The sequence below is a fragment of the Hesperophylax consimilis genome, chromosome 17, assembly GCF_061612785.1.
Source record: "Hesperophylax consimilis isolate HC1 chromosome 17, BYU_Hcon_1.0, whole genome shotgun sequence".
NCBI classification, from domain to species: domain Eukaryota; kingdom Metazoa; phylum Arthropoda; class Insecta; order Trichoptera; family Limnephilidae; genus Hesperophylax; species Hesperophylax consimilis.
In genome coordinates this window covers 26,647,951-26,673,794 of record NC_142852.1, presented here as the reverse complement: position 1 = coordinate 26,673,794, position 25,844 = coordinate 26,647,951, and the positions used below count along the sequence as shown (strand labels likewise).

The window sequence follows — 25,844 nt, the reverse complement described above, 5'->3', positions numbered from 1 at the left end:
TAGGTTATGTATCATCTATTCGGGACATTCGGGTAGTGTATATTTAAAATAAAATAAACAAATAACTTAGCAAACACCATTTTTATATTTAACCCTTGGGACCTTCTAAGACCCAAATAGTCCCGAATGCCGTGCGCGCATTATACTCTCCTAAGACCATATTTGTCCCAGAACGACCGCACATTATTAAAATGCATATATCTCTCTTCCTCTCATCTAAAAATTAATTATTTCTTTTATGTCAGAAAGAGAACGAAATAGTGCTTGTTATTGTCTTTGAAATATTGAGGCTATTTTACACAGATATTTTACTATCTTGAATCAAAGTGACCGTTTAGTTTCCCGCCCTTTATTGACAAGTACAATCGTGAAGTGTGTGCGTCTGAATTTACAAAAAACCGTTTTTAACAAAAAATACGACGAAATGTCTAGGTAAGTAAACTTGTATTTGTTAATCAATATATTATATACGTGTTTATGTTATATTTGATAGGTTTGATGATTTAAAATGCAATAATTATCCTATAGAAAATTTAAAAAATGCTAAAATCGCCGCAAACGCATTTTTAAATCCATTTTTAGTAATTGAGTTCCCTGTATTTTATGAATATTTTTATGTAAAAAGTGGAAGCATATATTTACATTTAATATTCACGAAACACAGTAATGACTTTCTATATAATTACAAAGTATTGTTCTAAAATGTCAACTCGAATGTCGAAATATGTTTTATGTATCAAATTTCTGAATTGCATAATTTAGTGATGGGGCCAACCAAAATTGAATCGATAATTTATTCGAAGATTTGTGGGTATTAATTATTTATTTTGTAACTGTAATTTTAATTATATTTTTTTTAAAGTAGGTATATTATCGTTATTGTGCATAATCTTTTTCTAAAATTTCTTTAAATTTAAAATTTAATAATAATCTTTATTTTTTTAAATATCAAACTAAAGTTTGTAAGACAAAGTTTTTATGCATAGCACAAAGGATAACAAATTATTATATGCTATATTTAAACGTGTTCGATTCTTGTCAGTTTGAATGGATATTTCAGGCTAATAATGATTGCTTATAATCATTTTTTTTATGTACTATCGTAATAATATTAAATATTGATAATGAATTGGAGAAAAAAAATAACATACAGAAATAATAAATAGGTATCTAACTGTAAAGATTTTTGGTTACCAAAATTCAGCGATAGAATAATACATAAAACTCATTATTGTGACAATTACATTAGGAAATTATGGAATTGCGCAACGGAGGAAGAGCCACCAACCGAGTTGCTGGAATTTCTCGAAACGATGAGTACCAGCAGCGAAGAAGATGACGAAGAGACGAGTGAGAAAGAAATCCTCAACCCGGTTGATGATTTCGAAGAGGTATTCATTATTTATTTTATTTCACACTGCACTTGAAATAATGCGGTGAATAATTATATAATAATATATTTGCTTTATTTACAGGCGTCATCATTTTACGCAAGGAATATGGATGTGGGGATGATGGAAGTAGTTTTCCAGACCACGGACGATGGTATGAGTGCTAGTAAAAATATTGCAGTAATAAATACGTAACATAAAGCACAGTTTTTCTTATGAAGATATCGAGAAATGTACTTGCATTCTAATAGTTTGATATATTTTCAGAATTGATGACAGATGTCAGTGGCGGCGGTACTAGCCAGGCGGGAGGCAGCCATGCAGAACGTAAATTCATTTATATTTATTTTTTAAGATATGTATATATCGATTTATGTACTTGCATTCTAATAATTTTTTATATTTTCAGAATTGATGACAGACGTCGGTGGCGGTATTGCTGGCCAAATGGATGGCAGCTACGCAGAAGGTACATTTTATATACTTTTTATCTATTTATTATTATTTTACATAAACTTTTACAAAATATGACAGAAAGTAATAATTTCTATAACTTCTACCATTAATTTTAGATTTCGAGCTCCTTGTTCCACTGGAGGCGTCACGGGGGGGGTAGACGCGGCCGCGGAAACAGACGCACCCGCGGAAACGGTGTTGGGACCGAAGGCAGCAACATCGTCCGGGCTGCTGTCCAGCAACGCCGCCGGAGGGCACGTCCTGTTGGAGCGGGAGATACCTGGGTATCCGGGAATTTACCAACTGAGGTTTATGCGACGGATGACCAGGTACCTCCCGAGCTCTCGGCTTTATCTCGGGCACAAATGACCCGTATGGCTCGCGGTGGGCGCATTCGCCAAGCGCGAGGTGCACCGTTGCCAGCACGTTCTGATCATCGGCCAACACTTGAGGCAGATGGTGAAGAAGTGGATGACCCCATTTCGGATACCGGTGATCATTTGTTGACCGATAGTGAGAACGCATCGGAGTTCTTTTGGGCTGGCATAAGTACATATGCCGGTCAAAAGGAAACATTTGTGCCCCAGATGTCAGGGCCTACCTCTAAGTATGATACCATCTATGACGCATTTCGAGCTATATGGACTGATGAGATTCTTGATTTTATTGTAGCAGAGACGAACAAATATGCGATGGACGCTCGGCGTCATGACAATCTAAGCCTTACATGGAGGAACACTGACAGACATGAAATTTTAATTGTTTTCATTTTTCATGATGCTAGGAATTATTCGCATGCCAACAATAAATTCTTGTTTCTCAACTCATTGGTTGATGAAAACTAATGTGTTTAGAAAATTAATTACTTACAAGCGGTACGGTGAGTTGGTGAGGTGTTTACACTACAACGACAACGATCGTAGGTACACTTGTCCTGAAGACATGCGGCTTTCGAAAATATTGCCTATAATAAATCACTTGAATACCAAATTTCAAGAACTTTATGTTCCAGGCCAAAATATTTCAATTGACGAGTCGTTAACATTATGGAAAGGTCAATTGGGTATGAAACAATACATTAAAACAAAGGCTGCTAAATTCGGATTGAAGAGTTTTGAACTTTGTGATTCCGTGACTAGCTATCTGTGGTCGTTCTTTGTTTATTCGGGAAAAACAACTGCTGTAGATTCAACACCTGGGGTTTTGAAATCCACATCCACAGTGCTTAGGCTTATAAAACCACTATTGAATAAGGGCTACACGCTTTGGATGGACAATTGGTTCAACTCTCCTCTACTAGCTAGGTTCCTCAAGCGAAATAAGACAGACTGCGCTGGGACATTGCGCACTAATAGGGCCAATGTTCCACCAGAATTCAGTCGTATCGACATGGCTGACGGACATTATTTCGGTCGCCACGCTGGTGATGTCGCCGTACTATCGTGGCAAGACAAGAAGAAGGTGACGACTATATCGATCTACCATGGCGCAGAAATGGAACTTGGACCTTCCAGGGGTAGGTCGAATGTATATAAACCAAAAGTTGTCAGAGACTACAATAAATACATGGGAGGTGTTGACAAAAAAGATCAGATGCTGGAACCCTACTTAATTGAACGCAAGAGGTGCCAGAAATGGTACCACAAGATGTTCAAGCGTCTGCTCAACGTGAGTATTCACAATTCTATGGTGATTTATCGGCAATCGTCTTCATTGAAGGTAACTACTTTGATGCTCAGGACGTCGCTTGTGTCGCAGTTGACGGAAAAGCACCTCCTGTTGGCACAGCTACGGACGCCGGCAAGACGAGTAGTAGTGAACGACAAGTTTGCCAACCCTTCCCGCCTCCGCCCTGGTAACCACTTCCCAAAGACTAATTTCATGACCACTGACTTACAGACTGAAACAAACGACATACAACCTCCACCAGTAAATAAAAAACGGCGCCTCCGGTGCATTTGGTGTGCCGACCGCAACAGGGTTGAAAAGAGAACAATTTTTATTTGTGAAACCTGTGAGGTACCACTCTGCGTAGAACCATGCTTTAAATATTATCATACCTGCCTTTAGTTTCGCAGGTATGGTGTATTTAGAGCGGCGACCTTGTTGTGCGCAGAAAGGAATCTTATTAGTTTATCAAATATAAATAAATCTGACTGAATACTCATATTGTGTCGACAGGGTTATAGTGTTTTCTGCTTGTCGTGACTGATCATCTATTGTTGATTGTTATCATCTGGATGGCTAATTGTGCATATATTTCCCTCCCCCAGGCGGCCCAGTGCCTGCTTTGCACATTATAATGCTATGTTTTCGTCACTCGACCGCCCGTCGTGGTTCTCTTGAGGAAAACTTTGCTACTGCGGAGATTTGAATTACTTAGTCTGTTTAATGCGTGTTTCTTATCAACGTTGAATTCAATTATCTTTAAAACTGCTGCTTGCAATTCACCTGCTATCAACTCTCAAGTAGTTTTGTTTGACGTATGTACATTAGAACGATCACGGTCCTTAGCATGGTCACGGTTTCACTAGTTACTTTTCCGAATCTAGCGACATAATGTTTATATATTTCTGAAAACCAATAATTCGTTTCATCTTGTTACAGGCTTGTTTTTTAAATTTTTGGTTTAGTATTTTTTAGTATTCAGGAATTTGTTGTGGGTTCGCTTTTATAAGTTTCTTCTTTTGATGGCAAGTGTTTTTCAGTCAAGTATTTTTCCTAACGCAATATGTGTCAAAACTTTTGGGATTAAACATGTCTTAGTTGTCGGCTGCTTTTGGTGTCGTATGTTCTTGTCACAAAATACGAACTCAATCAATTTTTTTATTACTGTTGTGATCATTCATGTAGGCTAAGATGATGGAGACACGAACCTTTTTTGATCTGCTACGATAACATTATTTTTTTTTCTTTTCTTATGGCTCGAATAAGTAATACTTTTTTAAATTCTGGTATCCTTCGCACAGGACGTCCCGATGGTTATGTTAGCTATTTCGTTGTGGTCTTATTATTATGAATGTACCTATTTTTAACGTGTTTATTTTCTTGTTGTTTTATCTCCATTTTTTTTTAAATTAAGCTTGACTATAATATGGCATTAACAAAGATTTAACTGTTCTAAAATGGGGAATGTCTTCACATTTAATTTATTTTATGTTATTGTTTTATTATTATTTAAAATCATCAACAAACATTGCCATTGCATAGTGAGTATCATAATTACAATGTACCCAATAAATACAATACTAGACTCCATGCTCCATTCAATGTAGTTGCTTCTTGCACTAATTTTTATATACAGTTCTTAGATATTGTATCGTGTGGGGAATGAAACTTCCTCTGTCGATATATTTCACTCTAAAAACATTGCTTCCGAAGCAAATATATATGAAGATATGCGATAATTCTTAAGTGTTTCCGATTGTTTTTACATATTATGTTATTACATATTTTGTTATTTACAAGATTATTATTCGTTCTCCTTATATTCTGTATAAAAAATAATTTAATATATATTAAAGTAATAATAAATTACTAGTGCGCATAAATATTAAACTTCTAATAAAAATATTTATGCGCACTAGTAATTTATTATTACTTTAATATTTATTATATATTAATATATATATTAATATATAATATATATTAAAGTAATAATAAATTACTAGTGCGCATAAATATTTTTATTAGAAGTTTAATTTTGTACCCCAATAAACAAAGCGAAACCGGTATGTCATGTAAATAAATTCCATGGTTTTTATATTGTTTTATTTAATTGTAAAAAACGAACGCGGGACAAAAAGAATCGATTCGAATCGATCCGTAAATCGATCCGTGTCTTGTAAACTGCACATCACTCATAATTCAAAATGGCAGTTATATTTGCGTGCGGAACGTCGAGGAAATCGAGTTTTTTGCGTGTTCTAATTTGAATATTTATAGTATAAATCGGTGGTTATACCGTTTTGTTTTAACAATTTGATCAATTATGTTATATAAACCAGTGAATGTAAAGTTCTACGTTCATTTTATCGTCACGATTTTTAAGAAACAGACTTTTACAGTGGAGTATTTTTTTTGAGGTTATATGCTTAAGTATTCGTATATGTGATAAATATTCTTTAAATTTTACAGGAAATAAACAGAAGTGATATTAATTTATTATATAAATGCTTTAGGCATAATATATGTGCATCGTAAATATATTGAGAATCAGATTATTCAATCAATGGTTTATGGAAGTTAAAGTTTTCAATAATTTAGATTATTGTAAACATGTTGAATAAAAATATCAAAGTTCAACCCTCAATTTTAAAATAAAATTATATGAAAGCTATAAAAAGTGAAGTGGTACTTTAATTTTAAAAGGTGTTGAGTGATGGAACGTGTTTTCAAAATTCCGAGTTTCGTAAATTTTAATACATTTTTTAATGAAAATACACGGGTAAGTTTTTTTTAAGCCTATTGGCATTTTTGATATCAAAATTTATTTATTTAGAAATAAATATGTTGACTTGTAATACACACATCTCATACAAAGAGTATTTTATCTAGTTTTCAGAACAGTTTTTGTTTTGGCAAAGAGTTACCAAATAACAGTTTTATCTGAATGATTGTAAAATTCAGTAAAATATTGAATCTACGGAAAAAATGGAAGCTTGGAGAATGTTCGATGCGTGCAAATCAACAACGTCTCAAGGGTTAATGCTGATCGGGTTTCACTACAACCGTAGCTTCTTCGGGCAGTATACAATATTTAGTATATATTAAACTCATCAAGTGACATGTGTTCGTTCATATAAACATAATATATCTGCTACCTATGCTACGAACAAATATATTTAATTTATTTGAAATTAACATCGGTGTCTCTTAGTTAGTAATTAAAATGAAACGCTTTCTGTAGTAAAATTACTTTATTTACTTAATAATAATTTGTGAATTTGTGAACAAGGGAATCATTGCCAGGAATGAAAATTAGGGATTGAAATTTCGCTAGTACCTGCTTACCAAAAATTCTGCCATACTAATGAAAATAAATTACAACCGGAATATGCAAACAATTTTTTTTACGATAGGAATAGTCTTGATATTCGAGTTTCTATTTTCGAATCCTACCCCCCCTCCCGCGGAAATTTTTTTAGCCCTGTCCGTAGCTATTGCTCCCGCACTCAGAGCCATTCATTCGAATGGATCATTCGATTCTTTTGATGTTTCGGTTAAAAAAAATCGATTATATAAATATTTCGAACATTCCCATCACTAGTAGTTACGCTTATGTGTGCTGCTGTAGAATATTGTATTTTGTCAAATTTTATTCTTAAATTATAAAAATAATTGTCTATGACTTTACTGTCTATGTTTAACTCATATATTTTTTGACATTTTGCTTTCTTCAACGTCCAGTGTTTCATCCTGTCACCCGCGCAGTTTAACGCATAATCCCATACGTGTGATAGTTATTAAGTATAGTTACGATGGTTGATATTAGTCAGTGATAATTTTTATTTTCATTGCTCTTCATTTTGGTAGCGACCACTGTTCTTATGTCATGCTCAAATGTCTAAAACTATCTAGTTTAACTTGCGCCAATCGGTACCTAAAGCGTAACGGTAATTCCTATTTATTTATAAATATGAGTTATCTGACCATTAACGACGACTTTTTCAACCGTTTTCAAATGTTTTAACTTCAAGGTCAAGGTACACACGTAATTATATCCTAATTTCCAATAATGTGTTATGAATACTATTTCTTGATTTTACAGAATATTACAAGCCTAACCAAATTTTCACAGCAGATACAAAGTGGGGTTCCGTCACAACTATGTTCTTTTTCAGGTATATTTGTTTGGCCGGAACAAATTACCAAACGCTACAACAGCAGTGCCATGGATCTACCAAATCAAGAGACTGTTTCCATCAAAACGGAACCAGGGCCCCAGGAGGAAGGCGGAGATGAAATACCGTATACAGATATAAATTTCGATCTTCCAGATATAAAGAAGGAATGTTTGCAATATGAGGAGAGTACTCAGACAGACGGTTTGTTTTCATTGCATTCGTATAAAATGTAGAATGTTTAATTCGGATATTCGGAATCCATGTCCGTTTCGAAATGTCGTGCAAACAGGACGTATTTACTTTAAAATAAATCTTTGCTATAACTGCTAAACTACAAAACTCTTTTGGCTCAAGTATAGCTCACCATAAACCCTCATTTGTATTTTTACATATATTCGTGTCTATTAACTAAATATTTATGAAAGAAAATATCATTCCATTGACTTATAATAATAAAACCGTGTTCTGAAGGTAGTCAAGAGTAAATGTTTTCCTTCTTGAAACATCGGTCCTTGAAGTAACATCTGGCCTCTTTATTATTTCCTATATTCAGATTAAAGTCTTTTCACCTTATTATTGCTCCTGTGTGGTCAACCAGTGTTATCTTTTGTCGTAAATATTTTACTTTAATTTGAATTTTTTAATTTTAATTTAAAACAAGTTTTTTTGTACATTTATGGTTAATATACTTTATTGTATTGTCTTTCAGGTTGCTTTAATAAAGAGTCTGTTACCATCAAGGCGGAGCTTGGACCCCGAGAAGAAGTTGAAGGGGGATTTCCATATACGGAAATTGACATAGACCTGCCGGATGTTAAAAAGGAGTGCTTAGAACGCTTTGAAAGAATTGTCCAGACAGAAGGTAAAATGTTTTTTCATTCTTAGTAGTCCAGTTAATCTAGACAAAAAAAAACTGAATGCTGATGTTTTCTGGTAAAAAGTCTCCGAAACTAAAACATATGAAAAAATTAATTCCAAAATGGAACTCCTTATATAACTACCTACAAATAATTGTAAGATTGTGATTTAAATTTTTTTTTTGATTTTTATATTTTTTTTTTGAAGCAATTATTTTTCCTTTTTATTTTAAGGTCAACGAAAATTTATCCAAACATAGTATTTGCTTTTATTATTTTCACATATCTAAGGCAGTTAGAAAATAACTTATATTTTCTGGAAAACTGAATTTGTGAAAAAAGATGTTTTCGATGTAAAGATTATGAATATTGCAAAACATAAATTCGCGAATGGAGCTTAAAAGTGAAATCTAAATGGTCGAGTGTGTTTGATTTGGTTGCTGCAGAAGTAATTTCGTAGTAAATACTGACAATTTACAATACAGAAATAAAGGGAAATAATAATTAACATTTGTCGCACTGATTTCCCGTATTCACATAAATTCCTGAAAAAAACAACCGAGCAGAATTGGAGTGTTCTGTTATATGCGGCCTTTGAAATGGTTTATCCTGCAGCAACACGTCTGAAAATACTGATGAGATATTTGAAGATGAATGTGATGCCCGGGGAATGAATATTTTCTGTAGCTAAAAACTATGATCTATGAAAAGTCTTTGTAAGAATAATAATTTTTAATTCTTCACATTACATTGCAAACACTATTTATTAATAAAATTGTTTTAAAAAGTAAATCTATTTAAAACTTGGCGTTTTAATTCAAAGGTTTAAAATAAGTGCACGGCACAAATTAGTCACCTGTTCCTGTGGGAACCTATTTTTGTACTTTTACGTGAGTTCTTTTCTGACACGAAATTAATAAGTCACATGAAGCTTACTAATTATCCTTTTTTTCAAAATTTCGTCAGATCTGAAGACACAATCAACTGAAACCACGGAGTGCCACATGCTGACTCACAGTGGCAAAAAACCTTTTTCATGTTCTGAGTGCAAATATAAGTCGAATCTTAAGAACCTTCTGAGGAGGCACATTTTGACCCACATCGGTGAAAAACCTTTTTCATGTTCTGTGTGCAACTATTCATGCTCGCGAAAGGGAATTTTGTCGATCCACATGCTGACTCACACTGGAGAAAAGCCTTTTTCATGTTCTGTGTGCAACTATTCATGCTCGCGAAAGGGAATTTTGTCGATCCACATGCTGACTCACACTGGAGAAAAGCCTTTTTCATGTTTGAAGTGCAACTATTCATGTTCTCGAAAAGGCTATCTAAAGATACACATGCGGACTCATACTGGAGTAAAACCTTTTTCATGTTTGGAGTGCAACTATTCATGTTTTGAAAAAGGCTCTCTACAGATACACATGCGGACTCACACTGCAGAAAAACCTTTTTCATGTTTGGAGTGCAACTATTCATGTTCTTTAAAAAGCTATCTAAAGATACACATGCTGACTCACACTGGAGAAAAGCCTTTTTCATGTTTGAAGTGCAACTATTCATGTTCTCGAAAAGGCTCTCTAAAGATACACATGCGGACTCACACTGGAGTAAAACCTTTTTCATGTTTGGAGTGCAACTATTCATGTTTTCAAAATGGCTCTCTAAAGATACACATGCGGACTCACACTGGAGTAAAACCTTTTTCATGTTTGGAGTGCAACTATTCATGTTCTCTAAAAAGCTATCTAAAGAGACACATGCTGACTCACACTGGAGAAAAACTTTTTTGTTCTTTGTGCAATAGCTCATTTTTTCAAAAGGGAAATTTGTCGAGACATATGCTGACTCATATTGGAGAAAAACCTTTTTCATGTTCTTTGTGCAATAACTCATTTTCGCAAAAGGGACAGTTGGTAAGCCACATGCTGACTCACTCTGGAAAAAAAGCTTTTTTATGTTCTTTGTGCAAAAGCTCATTTTTTATAAAGGGAAATTTGACGAGACATATGCTGACTCACACTGGAGAAAAACCTTTTTCATGTTCTTTGTGCAATAACTCATTTTCGCAAAAGGTACATTTGATAAACCACATGCTGACTCACTCTGGAAAAAAAGCTTTTTTATGTTCTTTGTGCAAAAGCTCATTTTTTATAAAGGGAAATTTGACGAGACATATGCTGACTCACACTGGAGAAAAACCTTTTTCATGTTCTTTGTGCAATAACTCATTTTCGCAAAAGGTACAATTGATAAGCCACATGCTGACTCACACTGGTAAAAAACCTTTTTCATGTTCTTAGTGCAATAGCTCATTTTTTCAAAAGGGAAAATTGACGACACATATGCTGACTCACAGTGGCGAAAACTCTTTTTCGTCTTCCAAATAATTCTTTTAAGTGCAATTATACATGTACTCAAAAGAAATACTTGACGTGCCACGTGCTGATTCACGCGGGATAATTCCAATACTACAGTAACATTTCCACAAATAAGAAATCGATAAGGATCACGTGGCAACTTAGAAATCCCATAATTTAAAATAAGTGCTTCTTAACACCATTACACTTATCAAAGTTTAATTGTTTTTAGTGCACTTCCACATAAAATCAAAATTACAAAGTAAAACAGCTACTTTATCAACCCAAAGATAATTGTAATATTTATTTTCATATAACGATTTTTTACGTATCTTTTTTATTAAATGTTCGTATTGATAAAATGCAAATTTTAATATTTCAAACTTTGTAAATTAAATTATTTCATTTTATCATTAATTAACAAAAAAAATATTTATATATAAATATATTTTTCTTTTTTTTAACATATCCTCTTGAAATATTGTATCAGAATTCTAACAAACCAATAGCTTATTTTTCGCAATTTATTATGTACCTACTCTTGCAATATTATCAGCTCTGCTTTATTCCAACTGAATAGAATAACTCCATATACTTACCACCTACCACCCGCTTATTAATCAAAATTTAATAATATTATATTTATTTTACAACATCCATATTCATAAATTTATTTACATTTCCTATGTATCTAATTTGGTAACTGCTATATTGGTCTATTTCATTACCTACACTTTTGTTTTCATACTATTTTTTTCTTATTTTATAAATAGAATCTTTCTTTCTTTTCTTTACCTTATGTATATTGTAATGGCACTACTCCCCAACTCAAATACGAGAAACATTTTACTGTGATTAGTTTTTAGAACCATATTCTTTTCTTCTGTAAATCTGTAATATGTATATATTTTAAACGAAATAATGTTTTAGAAACCACACACTTATGAAACACGTGCTGAATCATAGTGAAGAATTTTTTTTTATGATTGGTAACTATTGTGTTACTAATTATTCATGTTCTTATAGGGATGTTAATATTAAAACACTCATCACCTGTGCTTCTCTTACCTCTTTCAGTCATTACTGTATTTGTGTACAACTTACTATATTGTCCAATATAGTGTTCGTGTTCTTGTGACGTTTTTATAAATATTGTATTCGTGTGTACTGGTACATTTTGTATTTAATAGTTTAAAAGTCATATGTTTCTCGTTTATTTATACAATTTTTAATTAGTTAATTTCTTTGTATGGTATTTTCGTGGGGGCATGTGTGTTATAGTTAATGAATTTTATTAATAATTTTATTATGTATTATTTGCTAATCGGTAAGGTTAGTAATGTGTGTGTGTTTCTTCATATTTATATCAGATAATTTGGGTGGGACTGTATTAAGTTAATGTATAAGCCCATCTTTACTTCTGTTGGTAGAAGGTTAGATATTCTACCAAATACATCAATTAGTTGAATGATTTTTTCTTTCAACCTTTCTATGTGCTGTTTAAAGGTCAAGTGTTTGTCAGTTTGTAGCCCCATTTATATTTCACATCTGGATTATGTAGGTTTCTTTCTTTTTTTTGTAATTGTTTATGTTACGACGTCATTCTTTTTGGTGACCTTAAGGTCAGTTTACCGTTTTTTTTAGAAATTAACCGATATTTTTTCAATATATTAAGATCGACTAAAGATTGTTGTAGTAAAATTTCACAGTTTTTGCTTTCGTAAAATATCGCAGTTTCATCTGCGTATAAGAAGATATCGCAATTTAGTCAATTGACTAATATCATATTTGTTCATTTGGAATATGAGTGGCCCCAGTAAGGATCCTTGAGGAACTCCATAGTTTTTACTCTCGAATTATCTCCGATGCTTACATATTATTTTCTGTTATTTTAAAACAATTTATTAAAATAAAAACTCTTTATACACATATTATGGTAAGTAAGTCTCATTCCCAGGTTTCGGGTAGGTATATAGTAAAGGAAAAGATAATCTCAAACATCTATTATGCTGTTTTTCTTAACATACTCAAGTATCTGGTTCACCTGATCGACGCAATATAGTCGGGCGTCCCCGATTTCTTCTACCATTCACCTTCGCGTTATATTTTATTTTATTACGAAGATCATCCAAGTTTCGAAGTTGGCGCACCTGGTGTTTAACAGTACCTAAGTGTGTTTGGTCCCGCATGTTTGTCGGCCATTGTTTTCAGTCACAGTAAATTCTTCCGATAGAGATGTCATCGTGCGCTCCCGCCACCTCACGTCCGTATAAGATCCGCGTGAAATTCTGGATCATTTTGCACAGAAGGGCGAAGCTTTTCTGGACTATATCTTGACGGGAGATGAGACGGGGATGTGCTACTACACTCCAGAATCTAAAATACAATCACTTCTGTGACGTCATCTATCTTCCCCAGCCATAAAATAATTCAAGACGACCCATTCAGCCAGAAAAGTCGACGGGTGGGAAACTTTTTTAGATTGTCTTTGAAATACCTTTACAGGGCTTCATCACGTTATCAGCTTGATGTGATTAATTGTGACCTCAGAACGGGGTATCCCGGTAAAATCACATTTATTTCAAGCATAATAAAAAATCCATAAAAAAAGGTTCGACTTTTTTAAGTGTTTAATTGGGTTATTAAAGATGTCAATTAATGGCATGAATATTTTTTTAATAGATACCTGTGTATGTTTCTAGTGTTGCATACGAATATTAATAAATTATTTTTTTTACTTTTTTATCCTAACGTCTAAAAATAATTTTATTATTATTTCTTATTTATTTATTTATTCAAATTAAATGTGTGAAGATGCAAAATGTGGTCTAGAAAAGAATAAAATGGTTTTCAGAATAACGGTTTAAAATACTGTTACCTTTTCTGTCTAAGAATCGTGGATTCTTTTTTTAAATTATATCAACTTATATTATATTCAGTGAATATTGGATTTATTTTAGTTAAACTGATGTATTGACGATATTTAGAAATATGACATTTTTTTGTAACAAATATTCAATATATCTAAGTTTATTTGTAAAACAGACAGTCGTCAGCGAATAATTTTACTTGAACTCCTTCAAATAAAGGAACTGTAATCCACAAGCATTTTTCGCTTTAATTTTTTATTTCTTTCCCACAAACTTAATTCTCTTTTACCTATGTTTTCCACTACACGATCTCTCTACAGATCTCCCTTACCAGCATTGTTAGTAATAAACGGGATTAGAAAGAAGAAAAAAAACCAGCTTTATATTCGAAAATAGAAGATTACCACAAAATAATCAAAACGTACATCTCTGCAGCTATCAGCATTGTTAGTAATAAACGGGGTTAGAAAGAAGAAAAAAGGGTTTTACGTTGACGCAAGTATTAATCTTCCTGTAACATTGTCCTTGCAATTTTTCTCATCCTATTTTACCTACCTGTCATTATCTGATTGTACCCACGTGTTTGCGTGACATTCTAAAGCAATAAAACTGACTGTAAAATCAGTTTATTGATGAATCCTGTTTCATTAACATCTCTTTGTGATCAGTGCTTTGTATTGATATCAACTCGGGGTAAAAGGCTGTGCAGTAAACATATTCGGTTCCCTCAGTGTGTTTCTTATCCAACCTGGATGTTATGGACGCTTGTGTGCGAAAATCTCCCATCTCCTGTGAGTGAAACCAACCATCAACATCGTTGAATAACATCAAAGGGGTAAGTCGGATTCCTTCCTTACTCCATGTTCACCATCTCAAACTATAGTTGTGTCAACTATAAAGTTCACAATTATTGTTTACAGTCCACTCTTGATTCCCTATTGCAATAACATTTATGTTCAAATATTGAAAATTACCAAAGAATAATCAAAATGTACACCTTTATGTAATCAAAGGTTCCGACCTTTTGTAATAATTTTTGAATAAGGCCAAAAAAAGTGAGGTGGTGATAATCCTTAAAATACATTTGATTAATAAAATAGAGTATTTTTTTCGGTACCCGTAATTTATATTACGGTTTTACACAATTTAACTTAATTAAAAAAAATGAATTTGCACTAAAAAAAGTATTTACAAATTCTATGTTTATGTCTAAATGCTTAGAAAAAAAGTTTTTTTTTTGTTTTCTGATTTAGTTTTAGAATTAAGTTGAAATTAAAAATAACAAGAGAGTTATGCACAAATAACAGATAGAAGAGTAACGGCCGTTGTGGCCAACAATTTCGATGGATTATCAAAGGAATTCTGAGCCTGAGCCAGGCGCTGCTCAATTAAGTGATCGTAGTGATTTGCTCCATTTCGCCTGTAGCCAACATTTTGATCATAACACCTCGTGTGTAGCACTGTTTATTTACATAGACAAAAAAATGACGTCAAATTAGAAACTTTACATTTTAAATTAATACCGAAGCATTAATTAATTGTATTTATTATTTATACAGATAATTTACTTTAAATAGTGTAATACATAAACCGACATTTCATATTTTTAAAACAAACGTATTTAATATGTAAAAAATAAGGTGTTAATTGACTTAACTTTTTTGTTTACGTCAAGTTTGACGTTTTATGCAGTTGAAACTTTAGATTCAAAATCATAACCTATACAAAATGGACAAAGCAAAACGCTCAAAAAATTTCACCCCAAATGAGAAAATGCGACTTGTCGATTTAGTTACCTCGTCGCGGGTCATTTTGTCTAGGTCTACAGGCGGCCCAAATTACGCCACACTGTTGAAATCAAAAGAAACTGCTTGGAACGAAGTGGTTCTCGGTTTTAATAGCAGCAACTCAATTAACCGGTAAGTTACATACTGATTATCTCATATAATAATGTGTTCTTCAAATGCCATTGAAGCTCGATTAAGAAATATGGTTTGGGCACGTAGAATGAACGAACTAAGGAGTGTAAGGAGAGTATATTATTACGCGAATTTGGATGGTGGAAGAAGTCGGGGACGCCCGAGGAAGACACTAGTCCGAATAACAGAAGAGTATGTATGATATATGGTGTGATTGTGGGCGAGGCAAGTGGTTTGACAGACTGTCCTCTCTGCGTAACCTTTCTAGGAAGGGTGCAATGTTTGGTTAATTAGAATTTGTATACATCCCAATTGATTTCTCGTAATATTTTATATATGATTGCAGACCCCTAGCAGCTCTAAAAAAGGCGTGGGACAACTTGAAGCGAGATGCCCGAACACAGAGGGCAAGTGTTCGTTGCCAAATATTTGGAACTGGTGGAGGGCCCAGTCAAGACATAGAAGATCCAGTGCTGCTGAAGGTTGAGGCAGCAATTGGATTAAGTTCCTCCGGGATGGTAAATTCGTAAGTTAAAATATCTTGTTTTTAATTAAATTGGTATTTGGTGATGACTGAACATGTCCACTGAGTCAGCATTAGTACCCGGAGCAATTAGGAATACATTATGTTTACGGTATATGGCAGTAGACCCAGAATTGGCGCACTCAAATAAACCCTCACTTTTAGTACTACCATTACGTAGTGGAATCCAAAAGCTTGTCAATGCATTGTCATTGTAGTTCAACAATAGCTGGAAAGCGCACATTACTTATGACTTGTTCATGTTTTCAGTTGGTGGTTGGTCATTCACTGACCCATAAGGGTTGGGAAATGGAAGGTTAGGTACATTTATAAATTAAACAATCTCTTCTTGCTATACAAATGTCTCATATATTGCAATAAATGAATCCACGCTACTAGAAAAAGCTTTATTCTCTTTGTGGATGGATTTGGCAGTTAATTTACTGATTTTAAATCTATTTTTGCTGTCATGTCTCTCTAAACTATCGACCAATGAAAATACATGCAGTTTTGTTAGGTTTTGATGAGCAAATATTAAATATTCAGTACTCGACGTAAAATGTCTTACGAGGTTGAATTATCAGGAAATTAAAAAAAAAAAACAAAGAAAAAACTGTTTTGTTAATGAAGGTTTTTTGAATCTAAACTCTTAACTGTAACCTTTGATAAAACTACAGAAAAAAACATCATCCACATAAAGATTCAGCATTAAAAAACTAGGCAGAAAGTTACAAGTTTTACATAAATAATAGAATAGTTTACAGTTTATAGGAACATAGTATGTATAATTGATCATAACAGTAAGTAGCAACACCAATAAACCGGAGTGACCAATCACAGGCATCCGGAACGTTGGTGTTGGCAGCTCTCTATGCCGTGAAGGAGCGCATCTAGTGGAGTATCCTTGTTCATCAGAGCGTTTGGAGTGGGATTCGTAACCCTCGGCAACAGAGACTCGAAGATGTGGGCAACATGAAAGCAAACCAAAGAAAGATTAAAAAGTACACATAAAAGGCATTATTGACCAATAAACAAGAATCATAAATCATAAAGAAAATAGTTCCCACAGAGCAAAACTAGCAATTAACAGAATATAGAGAGAATTGTAATATAATTTAACGTGACACACATATTTGTATTCTATTTTGAAAGGTTTGATTGCAATGGTCCTGCCGTCCAAGATGATCAACAGGCATCCACCAGCCGGGAGGAAGTAGAGCAGCCGACTCTGGAATCAGTGGAGCCTGCGGAATGGACATTGGTAATTTTTATTTCATTTATCCTAATTCTCAATAATCGCATTGTTCGCATTGGTGTCTCAACTGCTCCCAACTGCCCGGAGTCAGTGCGGTGAGACTGCGGCATCTCCAATTGGGGTGTGTTGTGAAACTGAAGGTATTAGGGAAGGAAGGGGAAGATGGGTAAGTACTTGGGTATTCAAATCTGGTCACCAAGCATGGCTAAAACCATTTCATTCCATGTTTCAATTCTTTAATGGTGGTGTTACAACAAGGTGATACTGAGAGTATCTTCCACTCTGTAATGTACTGCAAATATACTATTTATTATTTTTAATGAACAGTTTGTAGAATAACACAAAGTAATACAAATAAAATTTACTCGCACACGCCAGGATTTGAACAGGCGACCTCCGGATTGCTAGTCGTGAGCCTTACCGCTCGGCCATCAATAACTTGAAATAACTAACCTGCAAAATATTTTGATGTGAATATTCCTGTTAAATTAGTAATAGATGGAAGTATGAACGGAATTGCAGCTTCACTTTTACATGTGTTTAATAATGAGAATGAAAGACCTATAGGTTTCGCTAGTTGTATTTTAAGTAAGGCAGAATATAATTATTCTATCCGGACATTGAGAAAACGGCGATTATTTTCGGGGTAAAGAAATTTTATCAATATTTATACCGTAGAGAATTTATTTTATCAGTGGATAATCAACCGTTAGTTAGGATTTTTGGTAACGATAAAACATCCAAAGATGGCGGCATCAAGATTGCAACAGTACATAACTTTTCAGACCTTTTAAGTAGATCTCCGATTGATAATAATCCTTCTGATGATAAATTGGAATCTGGTCATATAATTATATAATAAATTATTTCGAAAATAATAGGTCAAATTTGTCATTAGAATTAATAAAAAGCGAAACTGAGAAAGACAATGTATTAAGTCAAATCAAAAGTCATCTTATCAAAGGTTGGTCGAAAAAGATTCTGATGATAATTAAAAAAAAACATTTTTTGGACAAAAGATTAGAGATGTTTTTAACTAGCGGATGTATCATATGTCAAAATAGAGTTGTTATTCCAGAATAATTAAAAGAAGTGGTTGACCGCTATACCGATCTCACATAGGGGTTTTCAAAACTGTGGCGTCGAGAGAATAATCCAGAATTAACTCATTAATAGTAAACAGCTTGACCTACCTCAGTCCTTACAAATTACTACCGAAAACTTATCGTAAACAACGCGACCTACCTTCGACAATACGTCGCAAGTCGGTCTGGCACATAACGCCAACTCGCTAGAAGGTTCTAGCCTATCGCCTATGTGTAATAGCAGCGCCGCCGAAATTTCCCGAAAGGCCCAGACTGAGCAAGTGTCTCCGTTTTATTTGCGATTTTGCCTACCTACTGTTGCCGTCGGCTGTACCGTATAAATAAGCCCGACGCAGCTAGTAGTGAGTATTCAGTCTTCAGACCATCAGCCAAGTACCACCGCGCTAAGAACCTTGACCTAGATATCGTCCGCATTCCATAGTATTGTGCATAGTAAACGCGTAGATATTGTGATTGTAAAAACGATTTTAATTCAACAATAAAAGCTGTATCTGAGTTGAAAGAGACTTTTATTTGTACACTAAGATAACTACAGTAACTACAAAACTAAGGGAAGAGTCTTTAACTAACGGATGTATTCTATATCAACATATAGTTGCTATCATGCTATCAAACAAATCTATTTTCTATAAAACAAATCTAATCCCTGTTGAAATTAATAAATCTTATTATTAAATCAACATTAAAAATGCCGAAGGATCATCTAACAAACCTAACTTTTAAAGAATTTAAAGTATTAAAATTTTATGATCTAGTCCGGAAGAACATGATAATTGAAATAATAATGCAATCATAGTTTAACTGAAAGTCGCACACGACAAAACATGTATTCCCAACACATCATTTGCGTGACATAAGCACAATATCTAGGGATAAAAAAACTTCACAAAAACTTCAAAAAATGACTTGAATTGGATGCCTGGATTTAATCGTGAAGATTATACCTAATACTAATTAAATCAACAAATAAAATACGTATTTCGAATATCGAATTTAAATATTATTTCTGCTAGGTATAGTTCTTGACATATCAGTTATAATATAGTTATAATATTGAAAATGACACTAAGATCCAAAACAAATCCGAGTTCATTGAAGCAGAGCTACTGTCGCCCACAGAAAAACCTTCAGCAAAAAAAAAAAATTATTGTTTTTTTTTTATTATCCTTAATCGATTAATCTGATGCAAATTAAAGATAAAAGCAAAACATATCACTTGTAAAACCATCACTTTTTTGTCACACATGTAGATAATCCTATTCGTATGATGTTTTTTATTCAGCATTGTTTTAAGCGTGTTATTTGCAACATGTTGTATTATTTAGTACACACCACAGTTTTTCAAGAATGCGTCAATGATGTTCTTCTCAGTTTTTTCTTCTTCAATAGAGATTTTTGTCAGACTTCTAGAGCACGACGAGATATTTTTTATTTGCGATGAATCAACAGGTGATTTGATAAATATGACTTTCTTGAATAAGAATAGTAGCACTCGGAACACGCGAAAGCTTTTTTTCCACTGTGATCCACCATGTGAAATTTTAATTCGCACTTTTCGGAACATAACTAGTTGCAGTTGGGACAGGAGAGTGGTTTTTTTTACCACAAGTCAACATGTGTCTGGTTTCGTTGGAGAAATCCAGGTACTCTTTCTTAATATTCCGGAGGTCAATGTCCTGATCTGTATCCGGCATTTCACATCCGTCTATTTCTTCAGTTCCTGGCTCCTTCTTGATGCTGTTTCTGTAATTGCTAGAAAAATCTATAACACTGCTATGATAACATTTAAAAAATGCTGCGATTCTCGCTTACATACTTTTAGTCGCCTGAAAATAACACCAGAAAAAAACAATTAAATTAGAAAAGCTCTAAGCTCTCTTGTGAGACTGAAGGACGTCGAGAAAGATAAAAGACAGAACATGTGAGATAAGCATGTATATGGTATTTCAGATATGATAACCAAACAATATTTGAGACTTTCCAATCAAAGCATTGATTCAAATTATGATACTCGTACGTTTGGACACCTCTTGTTTTTAGTAACGTTACGTAAGTCTCTTAATACGGTGAAATGCGGCTACTTTGATGGATATTGATTTTATTTTAACAACAACTTGGAAATCGATAAAACAAATGGTTGGAAAATGAAACTTAAAGATGACACAATTATTGCTTATCGAATAAGACCTCACCTTGATGTTTGTAGATTAAAATTTATAAAAATAGGGATGTTAAACCCTTTGTGCCTCTATTGACAGCTAGGTCAAAGATAAGTGCATTACTAGACGTTTAGTTTCGACATTTGCATTATCGTAGGTACTGGAGCAACAAAAATATATTTCTGTGACTAATTTCACCACTTTCCAATACACGCGAAACGTAAGAGTTTTTTCAAAGAATTAAAATTATGTTAGTACTATTTCGAAGTATTTTTTTACATTATACCCACAGAGGAGTATGAAGTTTTTTTTTCCATAAGGGTCTGTCATATTTGGGGATGCTGTGTATTTTTAAGGAGAAGAAGTTCAGGGAAGGAAGATGTATGAAGGATGGGTAGGAATCTAATGATTAGTGTGTCCAGGAGCATCTCACAGTTGCGTTACTGACTCACCCAAAATAAACGCTGTGACATCACAACCACATCATGTTAAATAATGTCAAATGTGAATCGTAAAGTTTTACAGAGATGCAAGATAAATACTTATGAAAACGATGTTAAGAATATTGAACAGTTTTTCTCATTTTTTTTGTGAAAAAAAGTAACAATTTTATAGGTGTGAAAAAAATAAAATGTATTGACATGCTGAAAAAAAAAGCGAGCGTATCATTGACATTTTTTTTATGAAAGGAATGTGTTTTCAAACTGAGAAGTTTCAAAGGTTATACATTCGTTTTTAGGTTAAATATGCCGGTATGTTTCTGTAAAGTAAAAATGCATTTTCAATTCCAAAATCTATGTATTTAGAAATAAATATGTTTATTTCTAATAAACACGTCTGCAAGATTATTTTTTCTAGTTTTTGTTTTTGCAAAGAGATGCACATTGAGTAATGTAAGTGTTCTCATGTATAATATACGGGAAAAATTTGGAATTTTGCGCGGGAAGGTACGTTTGTAAAAGAGTACATATTTAATATTATCATCATGTAACGGGTTGGATTATCTCTATCGCAGGTATGTCCAGAGGCGGATTTGCCCTTAGGCCTATGTAGGCCCGGGCCTAGGGCGGCCAGATATTAGGGGCGGCCAATCGTGACAAAAAAGTCACAGATGAAAACAAGAAATTACTTCCTAAGTACCTAAATATTGTACGTACGAAATAGCGATATGCAAGAGCGTGTCCACACACAGCACACAGCGCGCCCCCACGCCCCGCAGCCGCCCTCGCCACACCTATCATGCTCCGTCGCTCGCCCGCTCGCGTATTTCCAATCCCTACCGTGATTCAGTTGCGCTAGTGACTGAACCGCGTTAGGTATTGTTATGCATAATAGCGTGTTCACACACAGAGCTATAATTTAATTTTATTACTCAATTGACAAAACTAAGCCCGTCTGAAGTCGTAGAAAAGGCAAAATCATTGCAAATGATTTATTCTAGTGATTTAGAAGCCCATTTTTCAGAAGAATGTCTCCATTTTCGTGCTCACTGCAGTGTGAAAAATAAGGATCGAAACAATGCTGTCAGTTTGTTAAAATGGTTACGAACTGAAAATCTTCAAACCATTTATCCAAACGTGGATATTGCTCTTCGAATGTGTGTGTGTACTCCCGCCAGTAACTGTTCTGGAGAACGATCATTTTCTTATTTACGACGTGTAAAAAAATATTTACGCACAACAATGGCGGAGCAAAGGCTGAACAATCTTGCTTTGCTTAACATAGAAGCAGATTTTTAAGGAAATTGGATTGCGAAGATCTAATTAATGATTTTGCTGCACTTAAGTGCAGACGAGAATTGTAACTGCCAGATTTTTGTTTTGAGTTCAGTTTTTTTTTTAATGTTAGATAATGTTTTACGTACATTTTTTTACCAACGTTTTAATTTGTATTTTAAGTTTAGTTTTTTAAAAATTTAATAATATAATTATTAAGTTCTGCAAGTATTTTTTGGTTTTTGTTATTTTTACAGCTGTTTCGACTTTCGAGGCCATTTTCATGAGATTAAAGAGAGAGATCACATGAGATCAAAGGTAAAATAATTTTTTTAGATCTAACAATTGGAAAGGATAATAATAAACATACTTTTGAAATATTTAGAAAACCAACTTTTACAGACACTACAATAAATGCAAATTCAACTCATCCTTGGTCTCACAAATTATCAGCTTACCATTCCATGGTACATAGACTCATTAACATTCCCTTGGACAATAAAGCTTATGAGAAAGAAAAGGCAACGATACAAACGATCGCGGTTAGTAATGGATATAACATAAATAACATTGAAAAAATTATAAAAAATAAGAAATATAAAAATAAAATTAATTTAATATATCCGGCAAATAATAAAAATATAGAAAAATTTGCATGTCTCGAATTTATCGGTCCAATATCCATAAAAATAGCAAAAGAAATAAAAAAAATGCGGCCTAAATATAGCAGCTGCTTTATTAGGAGAGTGATTGAAATATTGGTGTTTATATTGTTAAAAAATTGTAACCTTGTTTATATGTTTCAATAAGCTTTCAAAACCAATAATAACATAGGAACAAACCTTAAAAACTCTAAAAGTAGAAATCCTAAACTTAATAATAGTGGCTGATGAATTAAAATGTGACCACGCCGATTGCAACGCTACTTATATCGGACAGACGGGAAGGGCTTTTTCAACTAGATTCAAAGAACATATAAGATGTTATAATAATAAGAGCACATTTTCAAAATTCGCAGAACATCTCTTAGTAAATAATCACGTCCCGCTTGACAACAACGAACTTAAACCCTTGCACATCGAAAGAAAGGGCCTTAGATTAAATTTACTTGAACAATTAGAAATCAATAAAAGAACCAATGACCCTAATATAACATTAATTAATAAAGTAAGGAAAACTATTTATTCCCCGCTTCTTAGTATGTTCACAAAACCTAAACAATACAACACATTTAAATAAATTAATAACTGCTACATCATTATTAAACAATTAAGATAACATTAATGTGGGGAAAACAGACTTCAAAATACCCCCACAGAAAATGAAATCTATTGTCACAATTATTTTTATCAATAAATTGGTTTAACCGGTAATAAATCATTTTAACTTGGGAGGGGGTAAAATAGAATTATATTAATAAGTCGTCAAAACGTGGCTTAACCACAGTTTGAAAATGGCCTTGAAAGCCGAAACAGCTGTAACAATAACAAAAACCAAAAAATACTTGCAGAACTTAATAATTATATTATTAAATTTGATTTTAATTAAATTTAAAAAAAATTAAATTGAGTTCTACCAATTAAACACAAAAACAATAAAAAAAATTAAGTTTAGTTATTATATTCCAATATGTACCGTTGATTTTTATTTAAAAGAGGTGCTGATTTCTTTTATTTGTTTGGAGACTTAATAATAACTTTTTATCCAGCCCGTATCTGGCAACCCTAATTGTAACTGTGAAACACTTATATATTATTGTATGAGAATAAACCTGAAACTAGTTAAATAAATTAAACCTAAAACTGTTTTAAATGTTTTATTCAAATCCTTGAAACCTTAGAAAGTATAACAAACTAGCAGCTATTATAGTTAACTAAATTTCTGAATCGATTTCGATAAAAGTTCTCAATAAAGTTAATTCATAATGTAGTCTATAGTCTATATCAGGGGTCTCCAAACAACTACCCGCCAATGTCATCAATCCGGCCTGCGAAAATCGACAATAATTATACAGTAATTGAACTAGCGAATTTAGCAAGCGTATTTTTTTACATTAATTCCACACAGGAGGCTTTGAGGAAAATATTTTCCCTCACGACCTATGTCATCTTAGGTGATGCTGTGTGGAGGGTCTTTTTAAGGAAGGGAAGGATAGGAAGTTCTGAAAAGGAAAATGTATGAGGGGTGGGTAGGAATCTGGGGATTAGTGTGTCCAGGAGTGACATACGTATGAATGCAATGAAGCAATGTCATTGATGGACTTACTCCAATATAACTGTATACCAAACCATAATGAAAAATACTTAGACCTCGTATTCTACAGTCGCGAAACAAATGTTAAACGTAGCAACAACCCTCTCCTCTCAGAGGATAGACACCACCCAGCCCTTGAATTTGATATATCCTTCGTAATTCAACCAAAAATCAAAAACAAAATACAACGTAGGCGCAATTTCAGGAAAGCTAATTATGCTCAGATTAATGAGGACATTAATTGTATTGATTGGTTATCTGAAATCGCAAATTTATCAGCCGAAAAAGCAGTAGATCGATTCTATTTAAAAATAAACAGTGTAATTGATAAGCTTATTCCAGTATTGGCACGACGAAATGACAAATTCCCCATATGGTTTACTCCAGAACTTATTAGGTTATCAAGGAAAAAAGATAAAGTCTGGCTCAAATGGAAGACATATAAAGGTCTTTCTGACTATCGTGAATTTTCCTTCTTACGTGCTACATACAAAAAATTGACTTATGAAACCCGAAGGTTATTTTTTGACAACATCGAAAGTTCATTCCAAAATAATATCAAAAGCTTTTGGTCATACATATCCTCATTAAAATCGTCTGATGGATACCCTGCTGCAATGTCCTTCGAAGGGCGCAAATCTAACGATGCCCAGGAAATTTGTGATATGTTCTCTGAATTCTTTAAGTCAACATTTGAACCTTCCTCTATCAATGACCCAATTATTAACATTGACCAACTCGAGGAAGTTCAGGACTCTGGACTTGCGCACATTCACACAATTAAACTAACGGAAAAAGAAGTGCAATCGAGTTTAAAATCGATAGACATAAACAAGGGTGCGGGTCACGATGGAATACCGGCGTTTTTCCTTAGATCTGCTGCGTCGTCACTGTGTGTGCCGCTTACCATAATATTTAATAAATGCCTGAGTGATGGGGTTTTCCCTGATAGGTGGAAGTTGGCCTATATTATACCGGTCCACAAGGGTGACTCGCGTCAAAGAGTGGAAAACTATAGGCCAATATCCATTCTCTCGACGATCCCTAAACTATTGGAAAGACTTGTCCATGACAATATATATCCCCAGCTTGCTGCCAAAATTACTGAACAACAACACGGGTTTGTAAAAGGCA

At 33.6% G+C, this 25,844-nt stretch overlaps 2 protein-coding genes across 2 annotated transcripts; both read left to right on the top strand.

Annotated features, from left to right (window-relative positions):
- The first annotated feature begins 7,356 nt into the window (after positions 1 to 7,356).
- LOC149416349 (uncharacterized) lies at positions 7,357 to 13,183 on the top strand. Its single transcript, XM_089641963.1, has 4 exons — positions 7,357 to 7,462; positions 7,691 to 7,894; positions 8,403 to 8,555; positions 13,122 to 13,183. Exons 1-4 carry the CDS (start codon positions 7,402 to 7,404, stop codon positions 13,181 to 13,183), a joined length of 480 nt encoding a protein of 159 aa, XP_089498089.1. The 5' UTR covers positions 7,357 to 7,401.
- A 2,003-nt stretch (positions 13,184 to 15,186) lies between these two features.
- Positions 15,187 to 17,796, top strand: LOC149416348 (uncharacterized). Its single transcript, XM_089642129.1, has 3 exons — positions 15,187 to 15,699; positions 16,046 to 16,225; positions 17,375 to 17,796. The coding sequence occupies exons 1-3, from the start codon at positions 15,509 to 15,511 to the stop codon at positions 17,574 to 17,576; spliced, it is 573 nt and encodes a 190-aa protein (XP_089498255.1). The 5' UTR covers positions 15,187 to 15,508; the 3' UTR covers positions 17,577 to 17,796.
- The last annotated feature ends 8,048 nt before the right edge of the window (positions 17,797 to 25,844 follow it).